Source organism: Notolabrus celidotus, chromosome 7 (assembly GCF_009762535.1).
Source record: "Notolabrus celidotus isolate fNotCel1 chromosome 7, fNotCel1.pri, whole genome shotgun sequence".
NCBI classification, from domain to species: domain Eukaryota; kingdom Metazoa; phylum Chordata; class Actinopteri; order Labriformes; family Labridae; genus Notolabrus; species Notolabrus celidotus.
The window spans coordinates 6,579,463-6,604,619 of record NC_048278.1 but is presented as its reverse complement, the minus strand read 5'-3'; the positions used below and the strand labels follow the sequence as shown (position 1 = coordinate 6,604,619).

The 25,157-nt window shown below is 41.6% G+C and overlaps 1 protein-coding gene across 1 annotated transcript; it reads left to right on the top strand.

Moving 5' to 3' along the window:
* The first annotated feature begins 2,196 nt into the window (after window positions 1–2,196).
* Window positions 2,197–25,149, top strand: jupa (junction plakoglobin a). The gene is made up of 16 exons (XM_034688934.1): window positions 2,197–2,385; window positions 14,427–14,475; window positions 15,191–15,355; window positions 15,653–15,888; window positions 16,411–16,649; window positions 17,160–17,361; window positions 17,715–17,859; window positions 18,062–18,165; window positions 18,259–18,597; window positions 19,130–19,276; window positions 19,427–19,546; window positions 19,641–19,791; window positions 20,981–21,102; window positions 21,245–21,284; window positions 22,030–22,170; window positions 24,159–25,149. Exons 2-15 carry the CDS (start codon window positions 14,466–14,468, stop codon window positions 22,161–22,163), a joined length of 2,154 nt encoding a protein of 717 aa, XP_034544825.1. The 5' UTR covers window positions 2,197–2,385; window positions 14,427–14,465; the 3' UTR covers window positions 22,164–22,170; window positions 24,159–25,149.
* The last annotated feature ends 8 nt before the right edge of the window (window positions 25,150–25,157 follow it).

Genomic DNA, 25,157 nt, shown 5'->3' with positions numbered 1-25,157 from the left:
TCAGCTGTGCCTAGAGTGTGTGACTTCCCTGAACCCCAGATACTTGGGTGGAATCTGCTTTCTGTTGTTTTTGCTTGCTGGTTTAGGTTGAGACATTCCCATGTGAAAGGACAGGTTGGTTTCCTGTAGAGCTAAAGAGCTTTTCCTTTCATTTAATTGTGTATTGACTCTAAAATGTATCACAAGCCATTTAAATAAATAAAATCCTCATAAAAATCTTTACTATATCAGTATGCTGAATATTTTGGTTGGGTGTTTGGACTGCTGGTGGAATAAAGCACTCAATTTGAACAAGTCAATTTGGATTTAAAAAAATCGTGGCTCCTACAAATATGTTATTGAATTTAAAGCTCCTATGAGAAACTTGTAGTTTGCGATGGTTTGGCGCCCCCTGTGGCCAAAACTCTAACTCTTGTTTCTTCACCAATCTTGTCTTGTATTTAAGTAATAGTGTTTTCAGATCAAAGATGTCCTACTATTCTCTTTTTCATAATAAGTCGTAACATCCTATGAGAGTAAAATGTGTTTCAAAAAGTAGTTCAAGCTTTAACTCAATTTGTCTTACACATATCTTGCTGTGTATGTTACAGACACATGTATAAATATATAGACCTAAACTATCATGTTGCTCTTATCTTGTTTGCTTTTATAGGTCACAAATAGAAGCATCAGTGTTCATTCAAGTCAAGTCTGGTCCAGTTAATAATAATAATAATAATAATGTTTTTTTATTTCTGGGCGCCTTTCAGGACACGCAAGGTCACTTTACAAATGTAACAATGATAAAAACACAATATGAAGAAGGGAAAAAAAGCACTTGATAAAACAAACAATATACAATATGAAAAGAACACAGTGAATGGAAGGGTGAAATGCAATAAAAGGTAAATGTGAAGAGTTTACAGAGAATATGCAGATATCAGAGACTGCACAAGCTTCAGTGTTTTAAAAACCAAACTGGAATCATGGCTCAAGACAAACCAGTCATGTGATAACTGATTTAACCTTTGCGCATCAGTCTTATAGATATATGTTTAAATGTGACTTACTGTTGAGAAGTTTTCTATTGTTCGTTAGTTGTTGTTCGCATTGTGTGCTATAAGATCTTCCTGCCCAGGGACCACATATGTAAATCAGCTTCTTTGGCTAACTCAGGCTCAGCAGTTGTCGAGCATGGTCCCTGTCAAATAAACTAATAAACTAAACTAAAACAGTAGATTTGACAACTGAAATATTTAACAATAAATCTACAAAGCAGTAAGTAGATGGATAGATGTTTTAAATCATGTTAGTTTGCAGCCTCTCCTGCTTTTTGCATCAAAAAAAAATGTTTTCAAAATCCAGTTTGACAGCAGAAACTGTGAGTATCATTTTAAAAAGGTTACTCTTGATAAAGGCTTTAAATGGCATGGACAGATTTATCTAGTGTTGCATTAGCTCTTTCCTTGTTTCTCTTTATGTTCCTCCCTTCTCACGACACATCCTATGCACAAGAAAGACAAAAAAAAAAAAACCTGAGACGAACACAACACTTGATTGTATCTATTTATCTGTAAATAGCGTGAGTAGCTGCTCTGTCAGCATGTCGTTTCCCAGCTGCAGTGACTCATGGAGTCGTCTGGTTTCGTGTTGTAATCAAGGTGTGGTCAGCGGTCGTGCAGGTGCACTGATATTCAGCTTGTGAGCAGCACACAGCGTTGTTGTATTTACTTTCACACGAAAAAACAGGGACTGCATAATTGAATATCAGTTTAACATATACAAGTGTTTTACAAGCCAAGCAAACCAACCAATCAAAGTTATAATGACACTTTTATTCTTACACTGTCCTATTTTTTTACTGTATTTTACGCATGGCATTATTTTTTTACAGCATTTAAAAAATGTGAATATTTCAACTTCTGCTTTCAATTTTGTACATGACAATGTCAAACTTGTTGTATTATCGTTAAGACATGCGACCTGAAGCGGAAAATCGTACTTTAGGATGAATCACCAAAATGATTGGGTGATACTCTTCTCTACATGTGTCATATCACTCTGGCTATATTATAATGGGTTATTTTGCCCAGATGCCTTATTTAAAAGCAAACACCAGCTCTCTGTTGACCTTATTGACTACAGTTCCTAACAATAAAACCAGCTCTGACGCCTCTCCCAGTGTGTGGATCTGGATCTGTGGCAGGGTGGGGTCGGGGTGGAGGCGGAGTCTCGGCTGAGGTGACGCTCCTGTTACACATTTTTGTTCAGAGGACTGTCGGCCAGCAGAAGCAGCAGCGGCGGAGAGGAAAGAGAAGAAGGGAGGAATACAGAGAAGTGTCCCGCACTGAAGGAAACAACTCTAATCTGGAATAAAAACTTGAACACTCCGGTGTGTTTCGACAGGTAAGAAATATAGAGCTCATGTTTATTTCCTCCAAATGTGCGTAATTGTGTTTTTTTTTTTGTCTGGTTTGTCTTGTTGTCGACACATGCGGGGGTTTTCTGCCCTTTTTCCGTGTTGCAGTTTCTCTCCCACTACCCGTACCATTTTGTTTATTTATCTGGTTCATTGTTTGTTTAATTAAGTATTACTATTTCTCACCTTGGTGCGAAACCAGCCTCATATATGGAATTCATTTCCGCATGCCTCAAACTGACCGCTGCTGCCTGCTGTTTCGGTGAAACCATGAAGCGCAAGCTCTCTTAGGAACAAAAGTTTGCTCTCCATATTGAAAAACAGTTTTTATGGTTAAAAGTCACAAAAACGCTTTCTCTGATCAACTCAAACCCATGTTTACGACCCCAGTATCGATCACGCAGCTTGACGTCACTTGTCAATCGAACCACAGTGTCCAAGTGCGCGTGTGTTTACGCGTGCGAGTGAGACAGGTGAAGAGGACTTTAATACAGGCTGACTCTTTGGCCTGCTTTCTTTTTCCTTTTTAATAAACAGACTTTATAGAAGTTACCGAGTAGAGTTTTTATCAAAGTTAGAATCTCTCATACTCTTTTATGGCCAGACAACAACACAACTTTTATGGGTCCAGCAAACTCATAGATACTGTATGATTTAAATGAGCTGACGTTATCAATTGATAAGCCAATACACTGGAAATAATGTTCAGATGTGTTTACATCCTGTTATGTTGCGGGTCAAATTGACCCTTTTAAAAGTCTATTTTAGGCAATATATGCCTTCCAAACCAGCTAAATGCAGCATAAAAATCTGAGCAGCATATGAAAGAAGAGGAGTCGTGTTCATTTATCAACATCCCTTCATAAAAATAAAATAATTCAAAATTTAAAATAAACAAAAATCTGTGTCATAAAAACTATTGAATTTATATTTAGGGATTTGCAATGTACATTAAAAAAAGTTTAAACATGAATTTTAATGAAAAACAAGTGAGTTATCCTCATTGAACCATGATCTGTGAGAATTAAAAAACACCAATGGACCAAATCTAGATTTAAATGGTTAGATTTTTTAGGTTCTGACACTTATGTATAATTGAATGTGTCCCGGGTCAAATTGACCCAGGAACATTATTGCTGTTCCAGAGAAACGAACATAACAGGAGGGTTAATTGGGATACCTTTTTAATGTTTGCTGGACACAAAAGCAAGTTTAAGAGCCCAACAAAGTTTCCATGAATTGTTATTTACTAACAATTAACATCAAAGTTAATTAGTAGAGTACGTGAGATCAAATCTACAGCGTGTCAGGCCTCATATTTAATATTTGAGCTCAAAAAGGCGATGATCTAATTTTGCAGGGTGGAGTGAGGTCTAGTTTGCAGGCATGTGCAACATATGACAATGAATTATTAATCACTTCCCTAAAATGTGCACAAGTGTTTTTAAGGAGCTCATGGCTCCCACACAGCTGTTCCGCCTGCAGTGATGTCTCAAGGTGTTGCCAAATCTCGTATGATGTCATGACTTTTACAGATGGATCAGACTTTACAGGACAGATGTTTCATGAATCATGACGCGTAGTGACCTCAGAGAGCAAATGTATGTCATTCAATTTGATCAGGAAATCTACTTACATCAGCATCAGTTTTAAATTGTATCTTATCTTCTTTGTCTCATCTTATCTGATTAAGACAGTTGCGGTTTCTTCAGCGTCTTACTTTAACAACTGTTAAAGTGAAACTGGACATGTGTCAAATACGAACGAGGAGTTACAGAGCTTTTCTTTTATAACTGAGCCTTTGTCCACTGAGACATTAAACACTGAATCACCTTAACTACTCTTCTTTTATTCAAACTATTAGTAAGTTACAAAAAAAAGCACCAAAAGCAGTGCTGAACAAGTTCCTGGCATTCATCTTGTTTCTCGTCCAACGCGTCCAGCTGAGGCCGTTGAATGTGTGTCATGTTGAATAGGACAAGGTGCCAATACTTTCTGCCAGTCAGCCCTCTGCCAAGCTCACCCTGGGTCTGTGTCATCAAGTGCAGCAGCAGACAGCACCCTGGTTGGAAAGCTGTTCCTGTCTGCCCTCCAGGGAAGGGGGCGGCTGGATGGTGGGCCGGTGGCGGGGAAAGCGGGGGGAGCGGGGGACTTACTGTAGATTTCGCAGCTACAGCTGTGGTAGCACGGTGATTATCTCCCCCCTCCTGCTTAATTCCGCGATACTGTCCTACATTAGCAGAGCAAGAGGCCAGGAGATCCTTCAGTTTATAAATAGGTCTACACTTTGAAAAGGGGATTACTGTATGGCATATATCCTGACCTCTTTGTTTAAGGATTTCTTTCTCTGTGGATTCCCTGTCTTACCTCGTTTTTGTCTCTGCTCATTGGTGCCTGACTGAGTACTGTCCAGAGTCTCAGTTACGGCCTCTTGGTGCACACGTCTGGTGACCTGCTCTGTGTTTGCATAACACCCGGCCTCCTCTGTGTTTCACTGTTCCCTTGGAGTAAGGGACGCGCCGAGATAAAGTTTCCCGTCAGCTATGATAGGAGTCTTTGTGGTTCAAGGCAAAAGGGAGTTGGTGTGACGGTATCAAAATCTCCACAGGGTTCCCTTCGAGAGGCTTTAGGAGAAATTTTCTTCAGACAATAAGGTCGTCAAGCCAAAGCTGATCCATTCAGCCAAGCAGCCTCCCAGACAGTCGGTGCTCTAATGGAAGTATAATCTCCAACCAATGGTTATAACACAAGAGAACCCACTGGCTAACAAACTTCCCTCTTTCGTTGACTTTTCCGATAGGTGCATCAAAAAAAAAGGTTTTAGAAAAGGGGTTCATTAAATTATGCCGTAGAATTTGCGCTCTCTTTGTTTCGGATGAATACAGTCATCAAGTAATTGGCAGGATGGTCTGAAAACATCCATTCATTTAAAAGATTCTGCTGTCACTGACAAAAGATAAAATCAGAAGCCTCTAGCAGAGCACAGCGGTATAATGCTGAGCAAGTAAAGCTGACACTGGCCAGCTCAACTCTTCCCATGACGGCCGCTGAAATTAATTATTTACCTTCAACAGCTCTCTTGGTTGGCCCGAAGGAGAAAGAAAATGTCCCTTGCTTAAAATGTCAAAGGCCTAATGGCTCTTTCTTCCCATCACTTGCACTTTTGAGTCAGTGTGAATGTCTGCCAGGTCGTTCACTTCAGCTCAGCTCCTATCAAAGCTCAGTCCAAAACACCCATGCACCCGTCCAATAGCTGCTGGAAATAGCTGAATCTGGCTGTGTTCTCCAGAATACATTACAGATGATAATTTTTTCATTACTGACGGGGTATCCAAGCAGGGAGGGAGTGAACCAGAACCCAGCTCTGACTCAAAAGATAAAGTTTTCACAGTTGGATGATTTGGCTGAGTCGTATTTCTCAGCATAGTGACTATGATGAAGCCTGTGGTGTCTGTTTTTCTCCTCCTCCTCCGCCTCCCTGTCCCTTAATTACACTTCTATGAGAGATTGAGGGGAGTAAGGACAGCTAGGGTGTGGTTGAAATGGAAAGCAAATTACCGGAGAGCGTGAGTTGCAACATATTCATATGCATATTCACCACTTGATCTCACAGGGAAAACAGCCTCGCTTATCCTAACTGCTGAGTGTCATAACTAAGCTTTGGGTTGTGTTCATGTTGCATTTCATGCTCTCATGGGCTGCAAAAGTTGTGCAATCCTGTTTATGCACTATGAATAGTTTACAGAACATAGGATACACTGGAAAGTACAGGTGATAAAGACTGTTATTCTTCTGCTTTGGGCTTAACAGCTGAAATTTTGGAAGTAACTGTCTGACAGTACAAAATACATTAAACAACTGTCCTTGCATGTGTGACAATGTGTCTGTCAGTTTTTAATAACACTAGCTTTCACTCCTGAAACATTTAGATGCACTGTTTGTCCTAAAGAAAGCATGAACTTGAGCTGTTTCAAGAGGAGTGCTGTATTCTTTCGCACCCCCCCAGACTTCTCCCCTGCTCTCTAAAGCACCCCCTCCCGCTCCCTCGTGCCTCTAATCTCCCTGAAAAATTAATCATCTGTCACATCGCCTCAGTGCTCAGCCGCACACCGATGCGTAGCAGTTGCAGTTTAAGAAATAACTCCCCGTCAGGCTGTTAAACGGGGGCTTTGGATGCAGCACTGGTCACTAATCTTGGCCAGTGAACACACAGAGGCATTTTGATGTGCTTCAGCCTTTTTGGTTCCATCCAACGGGGACACTTGAGACCCGGTTTCCTTTTCACTGTGACAAGCAGTCAATGGGACAATGCAGCTACTCTTTTCCTCTCTACCCCAAACAAAGTAACACAGAACCTCTCTGTGCTGTATCAGAGACTCCGTCTATCCACTTCCTTCCTATATGGTCCACCAAACAACATGGAGGGAGGACCATATTTCTTACTGTCGGTCCACTGACAAAATAGCCTACCCATAACCCCGCAAAAAACAAGTAACCAGGCATCCTTTGTTTAAATATAACCACGGTTTATTCTAGTCAGAAACCTGTTAATTGACTCCAGTCTCTTTTTGTTTTTCCTGATATGGAAGCCAATCTTAGGACAAACTTCTCCTTCCTCTGACATGTAATGGACTGTTTGGTGAACTTTGTGGCTTTTCAAATGAGCGTTTATAACCACACAGGGTACACCCTTTTTTTTTTCTTTCACTCTTTCCCTTCTTCTTTATCAGCTTGGTGTAATCTGATCCTGCTCTGCTCTCCGGCACCTCCTCTGAGGGAGCTCACATTTCCTTTGATTCACAGCGAGGTCCCACTGGGAGCAAACAACTGCTTACCAGTTTGCAGCCAACATACTGGATCCACTGGCCTAATTCAACTCATTAAAGTGGCTGTAGTGAATCAACTGACAGATTGGGGACCATTAACTGTCCTGCTGCTTATTTTATACATCGGCATGAAGGCTGTGATTGACTTGTTGTTGGGAATGTTTCCAGATCGGAGGAAAGGGAACAGAGAGAGAGCCGCTCTGAATCTGCCACGTTTAGACGAATTCAGTGTGTGTTGCTCAAGTGCGCACCAGCAGTATCTCGTTGTCTGTTCTTTCTCTGTGGGCTCTTGGCATGCTGACGTTGCTATGGTCTGGATTTTATCAACTGCCTGTTACAGTCAATTGACAAATGCTCCCCCTGAAAATAGTGAATGTGTTGTTCCTCTGAAACCGAACACAAGTCACGACACAGCCAACAGCAGTTTGTTACCATAGTGTGGCGTACACGATTCGTAGGAACGTTCGTGAAAGTCCAGCTTCTGCTAATAAACTTCCCCCTCTTACCAGACGGCCCGGCATTGTTGGTGAGTCAGATAAAGTTGACCACCACTTCCTGTCACCCACCACAATAAATCCATTAGCTGTGCACCACTTCACATCCTCCCTTATTGATTTATAACAAACAGCTATGCAGTGAGCCTCTCCTGCCTCCATTACAGGACCCTGACAGGCATTGTGGGACATGTGAGGGGGGATAGGGGATTGTGTGGTTTGGGGATCGGGACGGTTAGTGGTTGGTGTTAAGCTGTATTCCATCGGGACGTCTGAACCCCGGACTCTGTGGAGAAGAAATCCACCGAGCACAATGTGGACCCTGCAGGCTCAGCTGGCTGCACCGGCCATTAGCTGTGTGAGAGCGTGCTGTTGTGTTAAAGTAATATAGGAAACTGTTAAGAGGAAGAGGAGTGTGGTTGCATTGCATGTCAGGGGACATATATGTGACAGCATGAGTGTGTGTGTGTGTGTGTGTGTGTGTGTGTGTGTGTGTGTGTGTGTGTGTGTGTGTGTGTGTGTGTGTGTGTGTGTGTGTGTGTGTGTGTGTGTGTGTGTGTGTGTGTGTGTGTGTGTGTGTGTTGGGGGGTGGCAGCCTATATGTCAAATGGTTGATCCATGCAGATGGTGCAGGCAGCTTTACAGATGTGTGATAACATAATCTGCTTTATTTGCATGTCAGTCTAAACATGACATCAGCAAGCCTGTTAGGAATCACAGACAGACAGATGAGGTTAAGTTTCTCTAGTAAAGCTTTGATGTTCTCAGAATAAAGAGAGTGTGGATACAACCTGCTTATTGCAGAAGTGTTTTTTTCCCCTTTGTGATGGAAAGAACAAACTCCTTATTTTGGGAAACGGTACGACTTCCTGTTAAGAGTAAGAGAAAACTGTGAAGATTGATATCACCTGCATGTCTCTACGTGTCCCGTCCTTTTAGGCTGGGTTGGCCGACAAGTGACGCTGACTTTTGCAGGGAAGGCATGAAATACTTGCATATAGACACACAGGAAAAAATAGCACATAAGAAAAAAGATTCAGCAACCTGTTGCAACACAGTCCAAATAGTTTATTTTAACAAGTCCTGCCAGTCACCAACTGTAGTCCATTATTTGTCTTAGCCAAAAAAACTCAAGGACTCAGGACTATCACAAGTAGTTTTTGATCTTTATTTTGATAAGACATGACAAAGCGGCAACCTCCGGTCTAATGAATCCAAAGTGTTAAAAACTGCAGTTCATCAAGGATCCGCTTGAAGCTAGCTGGCTTGAAGCGCCGGAAACCACATACACACCAATTCAAAAAAGCCGATCTTTACAGCAGAAATAAACATGTTTACAGCCTGGTACAAAAGATGAGTGTAGTCTGGATAGCTCATTTCTTGATCTGCTTTTTTCATAACGCGGTGATTTCAAAGATGTTGAGATTACAAGTCTTCCAATGAGAGGCACAGCTGACTTGATTGACAGGCGGAAACACTGTAGCTGTTGGCTAGGAGGCTCAAAGCTCGCCTCTTCACGTCACAATCGCTTGACAGCAGCAATATGGCTACCGCCGCCGATTTTCTTCTAAACAGCCTTTCAGAAACAGATGGGTGACGTCACGGATACTACTTCCATTATGTATACAGTATATGGACATGACATAGAAATACCAAGCTGTAGAAATGCAGATAAGTTTATTTTGTTATGTCAGGTTAGAAACAGGTGTCTCCTGTATTCACTCTTTATGCTAAGCTAGGCTAACTGTCTCCTATCTCTAGTTTCAGATTTATCTTATGAGTAAGTAAAAAGACTCTCCTTTCTGTAAGCTAAATAAGGATACACTGCAAGCCTTAGAAGTTAGCATTATCCATCCATCCATCCATCCATGTTCTTCTGCTTATCCGGGGTCGGGTCACGGAGGTAGCAGTCCTCCTGGACGCCTCCCTTTAGAGGTGTTCGGGCACGTCCAACTAGGAGAAGGCCCCGGGGAAGACCCAGAACTTGGTGGAGGGATTATATATCCCGCCTGGTCTGGGATCGCCTCAGGATTCCCCAGGAGGAGCTGGAAAGTGTTGCTGGGGAGAGGGATGTCTGGGTCAATTTGCTTGGAAGTGAGCATAATAATTATGATAATTATTTTAGTTATAGAGCACCAAACCAGGAAATGAAGTGCTTTACATGGGCAGCACAATAAAACAAGTAGGTTATAAAATCATACAAAGCAGAAATAAAATATATTTTAAAATATATAACATTCCTGTAAAAGAGCTTTCAATGAATGCAATTATTTTTAAATCTATTTTTTAAATTGGTTAAAGTAAAGTAATAAATAGAAAGTTCAAGTACAATCAGGAAATTCTCTGTGATAAAAGTATGTTTTACAAAGGGATTTGAAATAGATCACTGACTCAGCAGACCTGATCTCCTTACCTTACCTTAGCTGGGTACAAAACAAATTAAACAAATGATACATACTTATGCTAAGCTAAGCTGGCTTCATATATTTTCTGTTAATTAGATTAGTGATATCAGTATTTCTCCTCACTTTCAAACTCAAATTAAGAGTACCTCCAATAATGTCAAACTATGCTCCTTCACTTTTGAGCCTAAATTTCTCCATGTAAATGCACACTCAGCAAATGTTGTGTGTCAAGTTATTTACAGCCCTGCCTGTCAGACAACCACAAAGCACAATAACGAATGACTGCAAACTCTGTAAAATATGTTGTAAGGCATTGAGGAAACAACCTGAGTGCATCTGCAGCCCCATGGGCCTCTTCACTGACCTGATTCCTTTCTGCTGAGACACAAAGAAGACCTTCAACCAACAAAGTCACAGCACTGGCATGATTTAATATCTTTACTGAGTTTATTATCAGAAAACTAATTAATAACCAGGAAGAATCTCATCTACAGTTAAGCCCCTCTAGCTATAAGGTGTATTTCAGCCTCACCCTGTTCACTGGCACACCCATACACTCTGCCACACCCATGTTGGAGCGAGGGAGACACTCCCTGTGTAACATGCCTGTGGTTAGGGGAGGGGGGGGCTGATGAGTGAACCTGTTCTCATGATTGAGTTATTCATCCATTGTCACAGTCAGTGTGTCCTCATAGTATCTGTTGGTTTCATGAGTTTCTGAGTGAGTCAAGGAGTTAAGTTGGGAAGAGTTCATTCAGTGTGAGGGGAGTATTAAAAGTGTGCACTTTTCAGCACAAGATTTACACATTACACATTTGACAGATTGAATGTATTACATTAGTGTGGAATGTCGCACTAGTGTTTCAGCATCGAGTGGGCTGTATCTGTCTCTGTTTTACTGTTACAACTCGCTCACTGGCAGATTTCAATGATACACATTCCTGATTTCACCATGAAGGGTTTTTTTTTTCGCCAGAAACCCTTTAAACAGAGGCCACTTGAAAGAGACGGAGGGAGGTCAGATTTATGTGTCCTAGGTGAAAAGTGTGGCGTCCATGTTTTTCTGTGGGTGGATGAATGGTTCGTGGTGAGAATAAAGGTTACAGAACAAGCGAAAGGATGCATCACTCATTAACTGGAAGAGAGCAAAGTCCAGTTGAAAGTGCAATAAAGCCAACACCTTTGATCCAGCACTGAGCAGTGCTTCAGCTGCACCACTATCACTGAAATAAAAATAATACAACTTATACATTTAACATTTTAGTTTATTATTTCAAAAAGATTTATTGGTTTTCTGACATGTATGGCTCGAGCTACACTCATGAGCATTGTGGAAACAAATAAGCTGTCAGAAAAACCCAAGAGGCAACAACTCTTATCAGCAATCAGGCGAGTTTAGCTCCAGACATCAGATGGGTCAGCAGATAAAACCCCCACAGTGCTGGGCCTGAACAGAGTTTCAGTTACCTAGGCGATACGTGGGGCGTGTCGCAGCATTGCAACAGTTGGCTGAACCCGTTGCCTCGCCCAGGAAAACAAAGACTACACAAACCCGGTCCCTGATTTACAGAGAGAGGAGAGTTCTGTGTTAGCGTGCTGTGCATGCTGTAATTCTGCTTCAAACAGTAGTCACACAGGAAACACAAATTTACTTTAATACAGATTTCAGAAAGAACACAACCTGAGCAGTTTGTTTCTGTCAATATTCCTTCTCCTGTATTGATCAATGGACAGAATCAGAATCAGAATCAGAAATACTTTATTTATACCAGGGAGTCAAATTACAGTATGTAAGAAAGTTGGATATTAATAGAAGAAGGAATAAAATAAGATATAAATACAAATAGAATAAAAAAATAATTAAATTAAATAGAATAGAATACAAATAGAATAAAATAAAATGAATAATAAAGTATGCACAGAAGCGTAGAATAGTAAGAGTAAAGACAGTAGGTATTTCTATCCCGATGGCAGGATACCCTCATGCTTGTTTTTTGAAGAGGCCACACCTTTAGTTGGAAAGGTAGGAATACACAATCATTGTAAGCGTCGTTTCTGCCCATGCATGTATGAATCAGAGCATTATCTGTTATGTAGCATGCAGCTACAAGCACAGGCAATCACTCACGGCCTGGTCTTGTAGGATCTTGTACCAGACTTTCAACTACTGAAACTCACAGAGCTTGTGTTTAATGAGAGGGTGAGAATAAGTCATAAATATGTCCAGGATTTTTTAACAGCAGATTTAGGTCAATGTACAGATTTTTAATAAGTGCATAGTAACACATGGCAAAAAAAAGATGTGGGGATGTGAAGTTATTTACTTGTTTGGGTGCGTGTCACAACAAGAAAACTAAAGACAGACGAGTATTAATGAAGAACATGAAGTGCACACATTTTTCTGTTTCACACACAACACTTTCACTCATACAAACTGTGATGGAAAACAAAGCCCCCTGCCTGCTGGAGCTAAAATGACACTTCACACAGACACCAGTGCGCACACACGTTGATGCCTGGGGTAAAAAAAGTGGGTGGGGCCAGCTGAGGGACTGAAACACAACATGACACATCCCTGTGCAAAGCCTATGGGCATAAAGAAGAGGGAGTGGTGCTTTAACTAATATGAACAGTGCTGCGAGACAAAGCAGTTCATCTCTGTACAAATTCTGTTCCTCCAAACCTGTAGATCAACTTTGATTACAGTTCCCAACACATTGTTAAGCTGTGCTAGTTTGAATGTGAGCAGAGGGGAAGGTGATAATTTAGAGGTTTATGGCTCAGTTTGTGCCAACACAGCAGCTTGACTCTGTGGATTTTAGCCCCGACTTGTTTTATTAGCTGTGAAGACGGAAGATAAGCGGAGTTGCTTATTAAATGGAATCGAGCCATTATCAGCTGCCACACCAAAGAGGTTCAAGAAGAGCAACCCCCCCTTTATTTATTTTGACTGTCAAAGCCTTTGCTTGTTGACTTTATGTCTGGAGCCCTCTGATACCTTCAGTGCATCTGCCATGCCTGCAGAAATTGGCACACATCCTCTTACAAGTGCGGCACACACACACACACACAAAGAATCCCGTCAGTGACTGTCAAACATCTGAAAACACTCGTATCCCAGACAGTGAAGGCATTGTGCTGTATCGGCCATTTTTCACATGCAGAAAGTAATTATGAGGAGGATTTCTGTGGTGGGTTATATTCATGCCGCAGAAATGAGAGGTTGTTTTTCAAGTCTGTTGAGCCTCATAACAAGACAGTTTGTGGATAGTCTGCGTTTTTGTGTTTATTTGAAGCTTATCAACCGGCAAACATAACACTGATTGTTAATGTAAAGGCAGCAACGTCACATTTAGTTACCAGGAAGTATGTTTTATGATCATTTAATGTTTAACTCAAAATAAGATCAGGAAGACTAGGTTTTTATTATCTTAAAAAAGGCTGTGATTCATTCTTTATAAACTAGTGTTACCCACTTTTATTAGAAGTGCTTGTGTTGAGAAGTAAAGAGCGTTAGAATGTAAGTACGTAAGGTGTATTTGTGAGAATTTAAATCCTGAGCAAATTAAGCAGGAAGAATTTTTAAGGAGGATGAGATCACGAAGGAGGTGAAGCACAAACTTGCATCGACAAGTAGCACAGCAGTTACACAACAATCTGGAGCACCGCCCAAATAAGACTACTCAAGATGAGGATGTCAGACTAATGGAAACCTGTATGAAGAGTCCCATAAAACAGGTGTAATAGATTTAATAAAGTACTACTTCAAATATGGCAAACATAGATTTCAAGTCAAGTTGAAGACATATTCTTTAAAGCTTGCATTTGACTAAGAGTGTGCAAACTGTCTGTTCACACACACACTCAGCCAGTGAAGTGCAAACCTGATGAGCAGGTTTCCCGGTTGCCATGCGTCAGCGGCAGGCTGCTCCCATGGCTGTATGGGTGGAGGTTTGAGGTGAAAGGTCATGTGGGCTGGCTAGCATTCCTGACTTACAGCTGTCTCTCCGCCCACTTCACCCGCTCTCCCCCCTGGAGCCTCTGCTGCTGCGATGTGTTGTCATTTTCAGGTCAGGGTGCATGTCCGAGAGAGAGCAGAAAGTGGGTCTGCTATGGGGTCGTCTTGTGAGCCGTTATACTTCAGCTGCATATACAATCTGAAGACGGTGTTGTGTAAGGGAGCAGAGACCTCACTGGAGTATTCATTAATTCATGAACAGAAGCAGACGTGCAGGTTGTCATCATAATGACTGAGAAATGTTCCACTGAATCTTAACTCTGCTCTGTTTGTGTGTTCCTCCAGGTTTGCTTCAGCGTTGTTCTGTGATAACGGGAAGCCAGGATGGCAATGAGTAAGTTATTTTTAAACTATTAATGAATTTAATGATATTTCATGTTTTTCCCAAAATGTCTGCATATTTAACGTTTATGTAAAATTGTGCATTTTAAGTTAACTTTTTGCTTCAACAATACTTCTAAAAAGGGAGGGTTGAATGTTTTGATCTTGACCTTTCCTACTTCCAACTATTGTTTTCATGTGTTTATTTCGAGGTCACTCCCTAAATATAAACAAGAACTAAAGGTGGCTTCTGTGATACTTTTCCTTTGTTTGCTTTGGATTAAAATCTTAACTGAAAAATCAGGAGAGAGATACAAAAAATAGGATTGTAAGGAAATATTGTTATAAAAACATGTGCCAGGGTGCTAGTTTAATCCAGTGGTTAACCCGCACGCCCAATGTACAGAGGCTATAGCCCTCATGGCAGGCTGTCTGGGTTCAATTCCAACCTGCGGCCTTTTATTAAATGTCATTCCCCTCTCTCTCTCTCTCTCTCTCTCTCTCTCTCTCTCTCTCTCTCTCTGTCTCTCTCTCTCTCTCTCTCTCTCTCTCTCTCTCTCTCTCTCTCTCCTTTTTTCTCAATAAATGCATAAACAACCCAAAAATAAACGTAAAAGTAAACAAACACATGCTTTAATCCTCAAAACCCACACTTCATTCATGTTAACTTGTCAGAAAGTTGTGAGACACCTCTAACTTCTCACAATTCCTCTCTTCCTGCTCTGTAGTGGGTGACTCCGAAGCCGGCATCACGAAGGTGACAGAGTGGCAGGAGACGAGGTATGGCATCGACTCCGGCATCCAGTCTGGAGCTAATACGATCAGAGATGAGGACGGTGACTTCATCACCACCAAGAACTACACCTACACCACTGTCACAACCGAGCAGCCTGGTGAGTCAACGAGAAAGACCCAGACCACTTAATGTTTGCACACTCTAGCATTTATCTTGATAAGATGTAGTCTGGGCTGCTGGTTTAGCTCAGCATAGCGGGTACTCAGTTTATAGAGGAAGTCCTCTGTGCACTCGTCAGTGGTTTGACTCCTGACCTGTGGCCATTTGTTGCTCGTCATCCCCACCTTTTCAGTCTCTCTTCAGCATTACAATCCAAAAGGGTGAAATAAAATCATTAACAGTAATAATATGTGACCTGTAACACCATCATCGTCATCATCTTTCTTCTCCACAGACTTAGATGCTGGTACCAGAGCTGCAAGAGTGCGTGCTGCAATGTTCCCAGAGCCAGGAATGACCATCCTGTCCTCTCAGACCGACCCGTCCCAGATGACCAACGTCCAGAAGCTGGCAGAGCCGTCCCAGCTGCTCAAGGAGGCTATCGTCCATTTGATCAACTACCAGGATGACGCAGAGCTGGCCAGCCGTGCCGTGCCTGAGCTCACCAAACTGCTCAACGATGAAGACTCGGTGAGGAACTCAGGATCACAGTCAAACGCACAAAAACACACACACACACACAAACAGTCTAAAACGTAATTAAAATTGGGACGCTGGTTGGCCTAGATGTTGGCCTTGATTTAAGCACACGTCCCATATACAGAGGCTGTAGTCCTCACCGCAGCGGTCACTGGTTCGGCACCCTGCCACGACCCTCTGCTGCATGTCCTCCCCCACACTCTACTTCACTCTACTATCAATAGAGACAAAAATGCCCCAAAAACACACTTACAGTTTGTTTTAAATACTTAAAGTTAAGTAACCATCGCTACAAACATGATCAAAGTCTTTGAGAGATGTTTCTATTCTCTTGTGGGGTTTGTATTTGTTAGCATTGTGCTGAGCTAGGTGGATTTGCTGCTGGCTGTAATTTAGACGTCATTTAAACATCTTGAATGTCACACTGTATGTCAGAAAGATAATGTAAACCAGGCTGAAACACTTTGAAACAACATAAACTGACTCTTCATCTCTTCTGTCATTCCTCATCAGGTGGTGGTCAGCAAGGCAGCACAGATTGTCAACCAGCTCACACGCAAGGAGGCATCTCGGCGTGTGATGATGCAGTCCCCGCAGATGGTGTCGGCGGTGGTGCGGGCGATGCAGAACACAAGCGACATGGAGACAGCCCGGGCTACAGCTAGCATTCTGCACAACCTGTCCCACCAGAGAGAGGGCCTGCTCTCCATCTTTAAGTCTGGAGGCATCCCTGCTCTGGTCCGCATGCTTAGGTACTTCAAGATGAAATCAGACGGATTAAGATCTTTGTCGTCTGCCGAACTGGTCACAAATTCGGAATCCTGAAATAGCTCCTGAGAAGATAGTTTCAGTTACATTTCTACCCTGTTTGCTATTTTTTGGGGATATCCGAAACCTTTCTTAGACAAACTGAGACGATGTGAAATCATGACGTATTGATGAGGTAAACAAGGACCTTTGACTCACCAGTCTGGATAGATAATCATGAAAATGAAACCCTATTGCACCTGTTGGAATCAGTTTTAGTTTGTGCACAGTCTGCACTGCCTGGCATTATGGATAATAAAGGAAATCGTATGCTAAAGTAGAAGTAAAAAGATGGAGGGAGTAGATCCAGCATCATCAAATGTCACTTGAAATGCACTGACTGATGGCATCTTACACTAAGCACATCCAGGGGTGGAATTTCCCTGCAACTTGTGGCAACATGGCATGCCTTTTATTGATGACAAACGCATAACCAACACGTGTCTCTCCCTCAGCTCTCCCATGGAGTCTGTGCTCTTCTACGCCATCACCACACTCCACAACCTGCTGCTGCACCAAGAAGGAGCCAAGATGGCGGTGCGTCTGGCTGACGGTCTGCAGAAGATGGTTCCCCTGCTGAATAAGACCAACCCCAAGTTCCTGGCCATCACCACAGACTGTCTGCAGCTGCTGTCGTACGGCAACCAGGAGAGCAAGGTGTGTTTTTTGTCTGCTACACTTTGTGCAAGTCAAGTGTTGTAATATAACAACGTGCAGGTTGTGGAGCTTGTGTGTGCATGTGTTTTCTTATGTCTTGGGTGTGGCATGTGAAAGAGTTGTCCAGAGGTTGGCACAATAAGGGTTTTGGGTGTGGTTTTAAAGTAGTAAAATTGCTGATGATTAACGGTTGTTAATGTGCCAGGACAGGTCAAAGCTTAGTGAAACACTTATCTTCACTAAAGGATCCTGAGTGTCAGAAAATACATCATATTCCTTTTTTTGAACTTTGTATACCAACGCATACTCAAACAGGTTCTCTTTCTCCCTCTCTGTCTTCATCTCTCACACAGCTCATCATCCTCGCCAACAGGGGTCCTGAGGGTCTGGTTCACATTATGAGAAACTACAACTATGAGAAGCTGCTGTGGACAACAAGCCGTGTGCTCAAAGTCCTCTCTGTGTGCCCCAGCAACAAACCCGCCATTGTTGAGGCTGGTATGTGATGTGTGTTTTCCGTCTGTGTGTGTGTGTGTGTGTGTGTGTGTGCACACCTGTGTGTCTTTTGTAGGGCAGTCATACAGGTGTATCGACTTTTAAATTCCTGGACTGCTTCCAGTGGCTTCATGACGGCTGCGTGACAGTACGGTTTATGAAGTGATGTTGAGAGCAGAGTGATCTAACCTCTCTGTTCCTGCAGGTGGGATGCAGGCTCTGGGTAAACACCTGTCAGGCACAACCCAGCGCCTACAGCAGAACTGTCTGTGGACACTTAGGAACCTCTCTGATGCTGCTACCAAGCAGGTCCGTATCCTCAATCACCTTCACTTCTCCTCCTTTTTTTCCCTCTAATCTGTCACATGACGTCTTTAATATTTATCCTCCCATCATCTCCAGGAGGGTATGGACAGTCTGCTGCAGACCCTGGTCGGCCTCCTCAGTTCAGACGACCTCAACATGCTCACTTGCTCCACCGGCATCCTGTCCAACCTTACATGCAACAATGCCCACAACAAATCTCTGGTTACCATGAACAACGGTGTGGAGGCTCTGATCCATGCCATACTGCGCGCCGGTGAGAAGGAGGATGTGACCGAACCTGCTGTTTGTGCTCTGCGCCACCTGACCTCTCGCCACCAACAGGCTGAGCTGGCACAGAACGCCGTGAGACAACACTACGGCATCCCCGCCATCGTCAAGCTGCTCAACCAACCCTACTACTGGCCTGTCATCAAGGTAGAGAGGAGGGTGGAAATCATTTGTTGATAACTGCATACTATGCATAAAGATATTGTTTTTTGTACCACTTGTGTACAACATTTCAAACGCACAAGATTTTAATGACCTGTACTAAGCTCCCGTTGTTCCAGACAGGGGAAATTATGCTTTCTTACAAGATAAGGGCTCATAAAAAACTGAACAGACTGAAAATAAAAGTTTAGAGGGAGCATAACAGAAAGACAATTTAAAAATAAACACATTTGGCAATGAATGGTTTTTAGTCAAAAGGAAAATCTGTGGAGAAGTAGACAGATGGACTGAGGACATGGCAGGTTGGGCTGCAGGCCAGAGTCTCAATCAGCCTGAAAGAGCGTGAAATGCTCATGACAGCAGGAACAGTATGTTTGACAACACCAGGCATCATGGGGAAGAATAGTCGATTCATAAAATGGAGAGGCTTGAAATTGTTTGTCAGCTCTGTTTAATTTGCAGACCGGTAAGAGAGACCATGTCATAAGTGTTTCATTGCCTCTCTCCTTTCCTTAAGGCTGTGGTCGGCCTGATCCGCAACCTGGCGCTGTGCCCGGAGAACCAGGCCCCTCTGAGAGACGCTGGAGCGATCCCCCGCCTGGTCAACCTGCTCCTCAAAGCCCACCAGGACGCCCAGAAATCATCCGCCCAGCAGACTTACCAGGTACACGAGGAGCTTGTCTGAAAGGATGTTTGTGATCGTTGGAAAAAAAACAACCTATGTGTTTCAGGGGTTTTGGGAAAAGGAGTTGTGAATAATTGAAGATTTTCTGTATGCTTGGGTAACATTTGTTCTTGGCATGCCGCTCCTCAGGATGGAGTGAGGATGGAGGAGATTGTGGAGGGATGCACAGGAGCTCTGCACATCCTGGCCAGGGACCCTACCAACAGAGCAGAGATCGCCAACCTGCAGACCATCCCCCTGTTTGTTCAGGTAACAGAAGAAGCTCTTAAACTTCCTTTTTCTGATCATGTGTGATGAATATCGTTGAGTGAGTTTTATTTATTTCCTTCCCTCCTCTCTCCAGCTCCTCTACTCTCCTGTGGATAACGTGAAGCGTGTGGCGGCGGGCGTCCTGTGTGAGCTGGCTCTGGATAAAACATCAGCTGAGATGATTGATGCAGAGGGAGCGTCATCTCCACTGATGGACCTGCTCCACTCCAACAACGAGGGCATTGGTAAGATGTTCAGATAATGCGCTGACCATCACTGACCATAAATTACGATTAGTCAGAGATGCAGAGAAACAAAGTCAATTCACACAAGTGCAGTACTTACTGTAAGTGCAGTGTTCAGGTGCTCCACTCCTCATCACTTCTTTGTTTTGTGTGAGTCTTTTAATGCACCACATCTCATAGTGACACATCATAGCTTCTCTTTGAAGAGAACTCTATAAACAAGAAGTAGGATGCAGTGTTTGAGTTTGTTCTAGCTATTCAGGTCGTTGACTTCATGAAATATTCAAAAACTTTGTACAAGTTACAAGTAAATAATTAAAGAGGAAACATTCTGGAGATATCACTTTGCACTCAAAGCTGAGTCAATGTTTGTGTTTGTATCAGAGGAGCTTTAGGATGATACATTTAAAACATTAGAAAGTTTTTTAAAGTAGCTCAAAGTTAAATTTCATTTGAGTACTTGTTTAAGTTTTCCTCTGTTGTTTATACCATCTAGATTATGTATTATGATATTGAATTTCATGAGAATCCTGCTGCTCTTAAAGTGCTCGGACATATATTTGTTACCTTTTGGCGCCTTGTAAGCCATCAGGTAGATGCCTCCAACTTACGGAGAGAGGAGTTTTTAGCGATCCTTATAATATCAAATGACTTAATTTCAAAGTTTATTTTAGGTGATTACTTTTCCTATTACCTGTGCTTGTATTTTGTTGCATTTGGCGGTATGATTGCAGCTGAGACAAGATCATTAACTCACACCTACACTAAGATTTAGTCAAATTTCACACTTTCATCAGTTATTTAAGCTTAATCAGAAATACTTTATTTAACCAAGGGGAAAATTCAGTAATAATATTTAATTAAATAAAAATAATAAAAATACATTTTAAATAATATTTTAAATTTAAATGATTATTTTTTAAATAAAAAATGTATAATCATAAAAGATTCAAATATTCAATATTTGATTATGCCTTATTACAATTCCTCAGAGAATACTACATGAACACTTAGAGATACTCCTGCAGTCATTGACACTACATGTTGTCATTTTGCTCTTTATCTTAAAAACTTCACTCTTTGTACAGATCACACCTGTCAACACACCCACTCTTCACCACACCTCTTTATAAACTGGAGTGGTAGTCTCCTGTGTGTCATTGATTTGGTTCTTTTCTCTCCCCCTCAGCTACCTACGCTGCAGCTGTGCTCTTCCGCATCTCTGAGGATAAGAACTCCGACTACAAGAAGCGTGTGTCTGTGGAGCTCACACACTCTCTGTTCAGACACGACCCCGATGCCTGGGAGAGGGTGAGTGTGTGGCGTCCTCTGCTGCCAGGATACAACAACTGAGCATTAAAATACACATTTTACTTTAGTAGCTATTAATAATCTTTCTTTTTATAAAGATGCTCTTTTTTTTAACCTCTCCTCTCTCCTGACCTCCCCGCAGGCCCAAAACAGCATCCCAGCAGAGGGACCATATCCAGATGGTGAGTAACTATGTTTGAAATGTGCACAGGCAGCACATTTCTGCAGCTTTGGGTCACTCCACCACAGGGAGTGACTGCAGTGTTAACATGCTGTAATCGGCTAACACGCTGCCCTCCCGCGCTGCATCATTTCACAGCAGAAGTGACATCCTCTTCAAACAGTTTGCTTGTCATTCCCCTTGTGACTCTGATTCAGATCGGGTCAGGTCGTTCATGTCCCCTCAGAATCCATCTTCTGAGTTCTGAGTTTAAGTTGTATTCTGTAAAGCTAACTCGCACTGTTTCCCCATTATTTAAACACTGAGCGCCTATCCTTCCTCTTATCTCACTCACTACAGTTTCTGTTCTTTGTTTTGTTATGTCCTCTGCTGGACTTCTTTCTTTCTTTGTTCTTCTTGCCAAGTCTAAAATGTTTTCTTCCTGTCAGTCTTCTCCCTTTATCGGTGTTTTCACCTTCTCTTATTTCCACTTTTCTTCTTCTCCTCACTTTTCTCCTTGTATGGCTGAGGTATTTTCTGTCTCCTCAGACCCTCAGGGGAAAAAGGATCAGGGTCTTCTCTCTCTCTCTCAAACTCTTTCTCTATTATTCCTAAAATGGGGAAAACGTTAGATTATCTTCCCCAGCTTATTTTACTGCTTCTGCCACTATTATACCAGCTGTGCTAAATTAGCCATGTTGGATTACATATAATCTGTTATTCCAGCGTGTAACAAGTAAAAAACAAACAAATGTAATCTCTTGCAGAGCTGGATGCTGGATTCCAGGGTTATGGAGGTTATTCGGCTGACATGCCCATGGACGGCATGGACGGGGGCATGATGCAGGACGACTACACAAACAGCATCGCCTACGACAGACAAGCATACCCTGAGTACTGACCTTAAGGTGAGTGGATTCAAAGGTCACCTCAGACAGTCAGGATATGTTGGTTCAGGTCTGAAGCTTTAAGATGAGCCTGTCTGTGGGTGGAACCTATGGAGAGTAGAGGCTTAAAACTCAAGCTTAATCTGCTTATTCAGGGATATGCAGGTATAGTTTGATCAGATTTAAATGACTGTGCATGCACCATGAGCAAAGCATCCAACATTTGGGATCAGAACATGACACAAGATGATGAAATATATATACAGTACCAGTCAAAAGTTTGGACACACCTTCTCATTCAATGGTTTTTATTTATTTGAACTATTTTCAACATTGTAGATTAATACTGAAGACATCAAAACTATAAAATAATTTGGTTTTGCCATAATCTGGATTACAACAGTAGTCAAATAGGGCTATCCATTGTGTACTAACCCTACCTCTGTACAACACAACTGATGGTCTCAAACACATTAAGAAGGCAAGTCAATCTACAAATGAACTCTTGACAAGGCTCATGTTGATTAGAAACCATTCCAGGAGACCACTTCATGAAGCAGACTGAGAGAATACCAAGAGTGTGCAAAGCTGTCATGAAGGAAAAAGGGGGCTACTTTACAGAATCTAAAATATAAAACATATTCTGCTTTGTTTAACACTTTGTTGTTCATTAAATAATTCCATATATGTTCTTTCATAGTTTTGATGTCTTCAGTATAAACCTACAGTGTTAACATCATTAAAATAAATACAAACCCTTGAATGAGAAGGTGTTTCCAAACTTTTTACTGGTCGTGTATTTACATTACCAGTCAAAAGTTTGGACACGCCTTCTTATTTAATGATTTTAATTTATTTCAAATTTTTTAAACATACTGAAGACAGCAAAACTATGAAACCATCTAGTTTTGTCATAATCTGGATTACAACAGTAGTCAAATAGGGCTATCCATTGTGTACTAACCCTACCTCTGAACAACACAACTGATGGTCTCAAACACATTAAGAAGGCAAGTCATTCTACAAATGAACTCTTGACAAGGCTCATGTTGGGCAACAGGATGCTACAGAATCTTAAATATAAAACATATTCTGCTCTGTTTAACACTTTTTTTTAATTAAATAATTCCATATATGTTTTTTCGTAGCTCAGATGTATTCAGTATTAATCTACAGTGTTTCAAATAATTGAAAGAAATAAAAAACATTGAGAGAGAAGGTGTGTCCAAACTTTTGACTGGTACTGTATACAGAATGACGTTAAAACATGAGTACAGAAAGTAATGCAAAGGAGAAAAACACATTTATGAAAGTAAATCTTTTTTTATACCATTTGGAAGAATCTTTGTTTTTTACACATTTCAGTCACCCCTTTAGCTTCACAGATATCAGCGATCTTAATAACACGGTCAAAACTCTCAGATCTTGTCCTAGTAACTAACAAATTACAAAAATCTAAGAGAATTTCGACCGTGTTGTTATGATCACTGATATGAAGTGCTTTGAAAACATGAGAATTCAAATAACATCAACATTTTATCATTGTACCACACTCGTATAAACATGAATAGATGTTTCACCATCATTTATTGATAAGAGAGAGTTGTTGAAGATATGTGATTTGCTTCTTTCTCAGTTGGTTGCTTCCTTTGTAGTTTTAAATAGGATTTAGCTTTTGTCGTGATTCATTTCTCAGGATATGTAGGAGAAATGAAAATGCTGCATCTGAAAACTTCTCCCACTATAACACATGACTGTAGTCCTGATTTTTAAAGTTCAATATGTGACGTTGCAGTTTCCTTGTAAAGTTTATCACAGTTTGAAGAGCTCCTGTCTTAATGTGGGAGGCTTTTGCTCGCAGTCAGAGGTTTGAATACAGAACGGTTATCAGACTGTGTATAGTATCAGGTTTTAATTTACAACATGATTTATTATCTTGTCTGTGGTGAAGCTGTGCTGAAAAACAAAGTGAATAGTTTTTGAATGATGTCTCTTTCTTCTTCTTGTAGACTCAGAGGAGAGGAGAGAGGAGGTGGAGGAGCTGATGCGGGACGGAAGATGACGATGAAGAGAACAGTCGTCAGTAAAGATGATCCCTCCGGCTCTCAGCCTGATGTAATATATGCAATTATCACTGAGTACGGGACTTATATTGTTAACAGGGCTCTACTTTGTTTTATAGCATAATTTTGATTTTAATTCTGACAGTGATGATGCTTGTAGGCTTCTGTTAGGGAACCTTCAAAGAGTGCGTGTGTGTGTGTGTGAGTATGTGAGTTGAGTTTGTGCGTGTGTGTGTGTGTGTGTTTGCGCTTTTGGGTGGGTATTCTATGCCAAAGAGATTTTATTTTGTGATGATAATCATGTAGCTTCTTCTTTTTTTAAGAAAAGGTAAAAAAAAAAGAGAATAATAGTTGAAAACACTGCCAGAGGTGGCTAAACGTGCACGGTGCACCTGCTCACCGCTCTCCTTTCTTTCTTTAACGCCTTCATAACAGACACTGCTGTCTACGCTGCAGTTTGACACTATATACTGTCGACTTTCTCCCGCTGTTAGAGAGCCAGGTCAAACAGTCTCTGTCTTTCTCTCAGCACTGATTCAGTAGGAGTGAACAAACGATGAGATGTGGAGGTCTGTGACGGACCTCGCAGAGAGCAGTGTGGGGCCGCCCCTGACTCTGACATACCGTGGATTACTTTATAGAGTGTAGATGTTTGTTTTTATGAAATGTATCTCATCTTTTATAAGTTAATCCCAGGGAAAGATTCTCATAATCTGGCTTTACCAGAGTATAAACAAAGATGTCCCTCATTATGTACTGAATCTTAAAGAAAAGACGGTTATGTCAGTGTAATAATCGAATCAACATATGAGATAGAGCAGTCAGGGTCGGCCCCACAGCTGGAGAAAACTACTGACAGGAAGATTTGTCTTTCTACTTAATAAGAGTTTTTACTGAAATTTTGTTTAATAAAAAAATAAAGGATTTATTAAAAGTACCATTTTG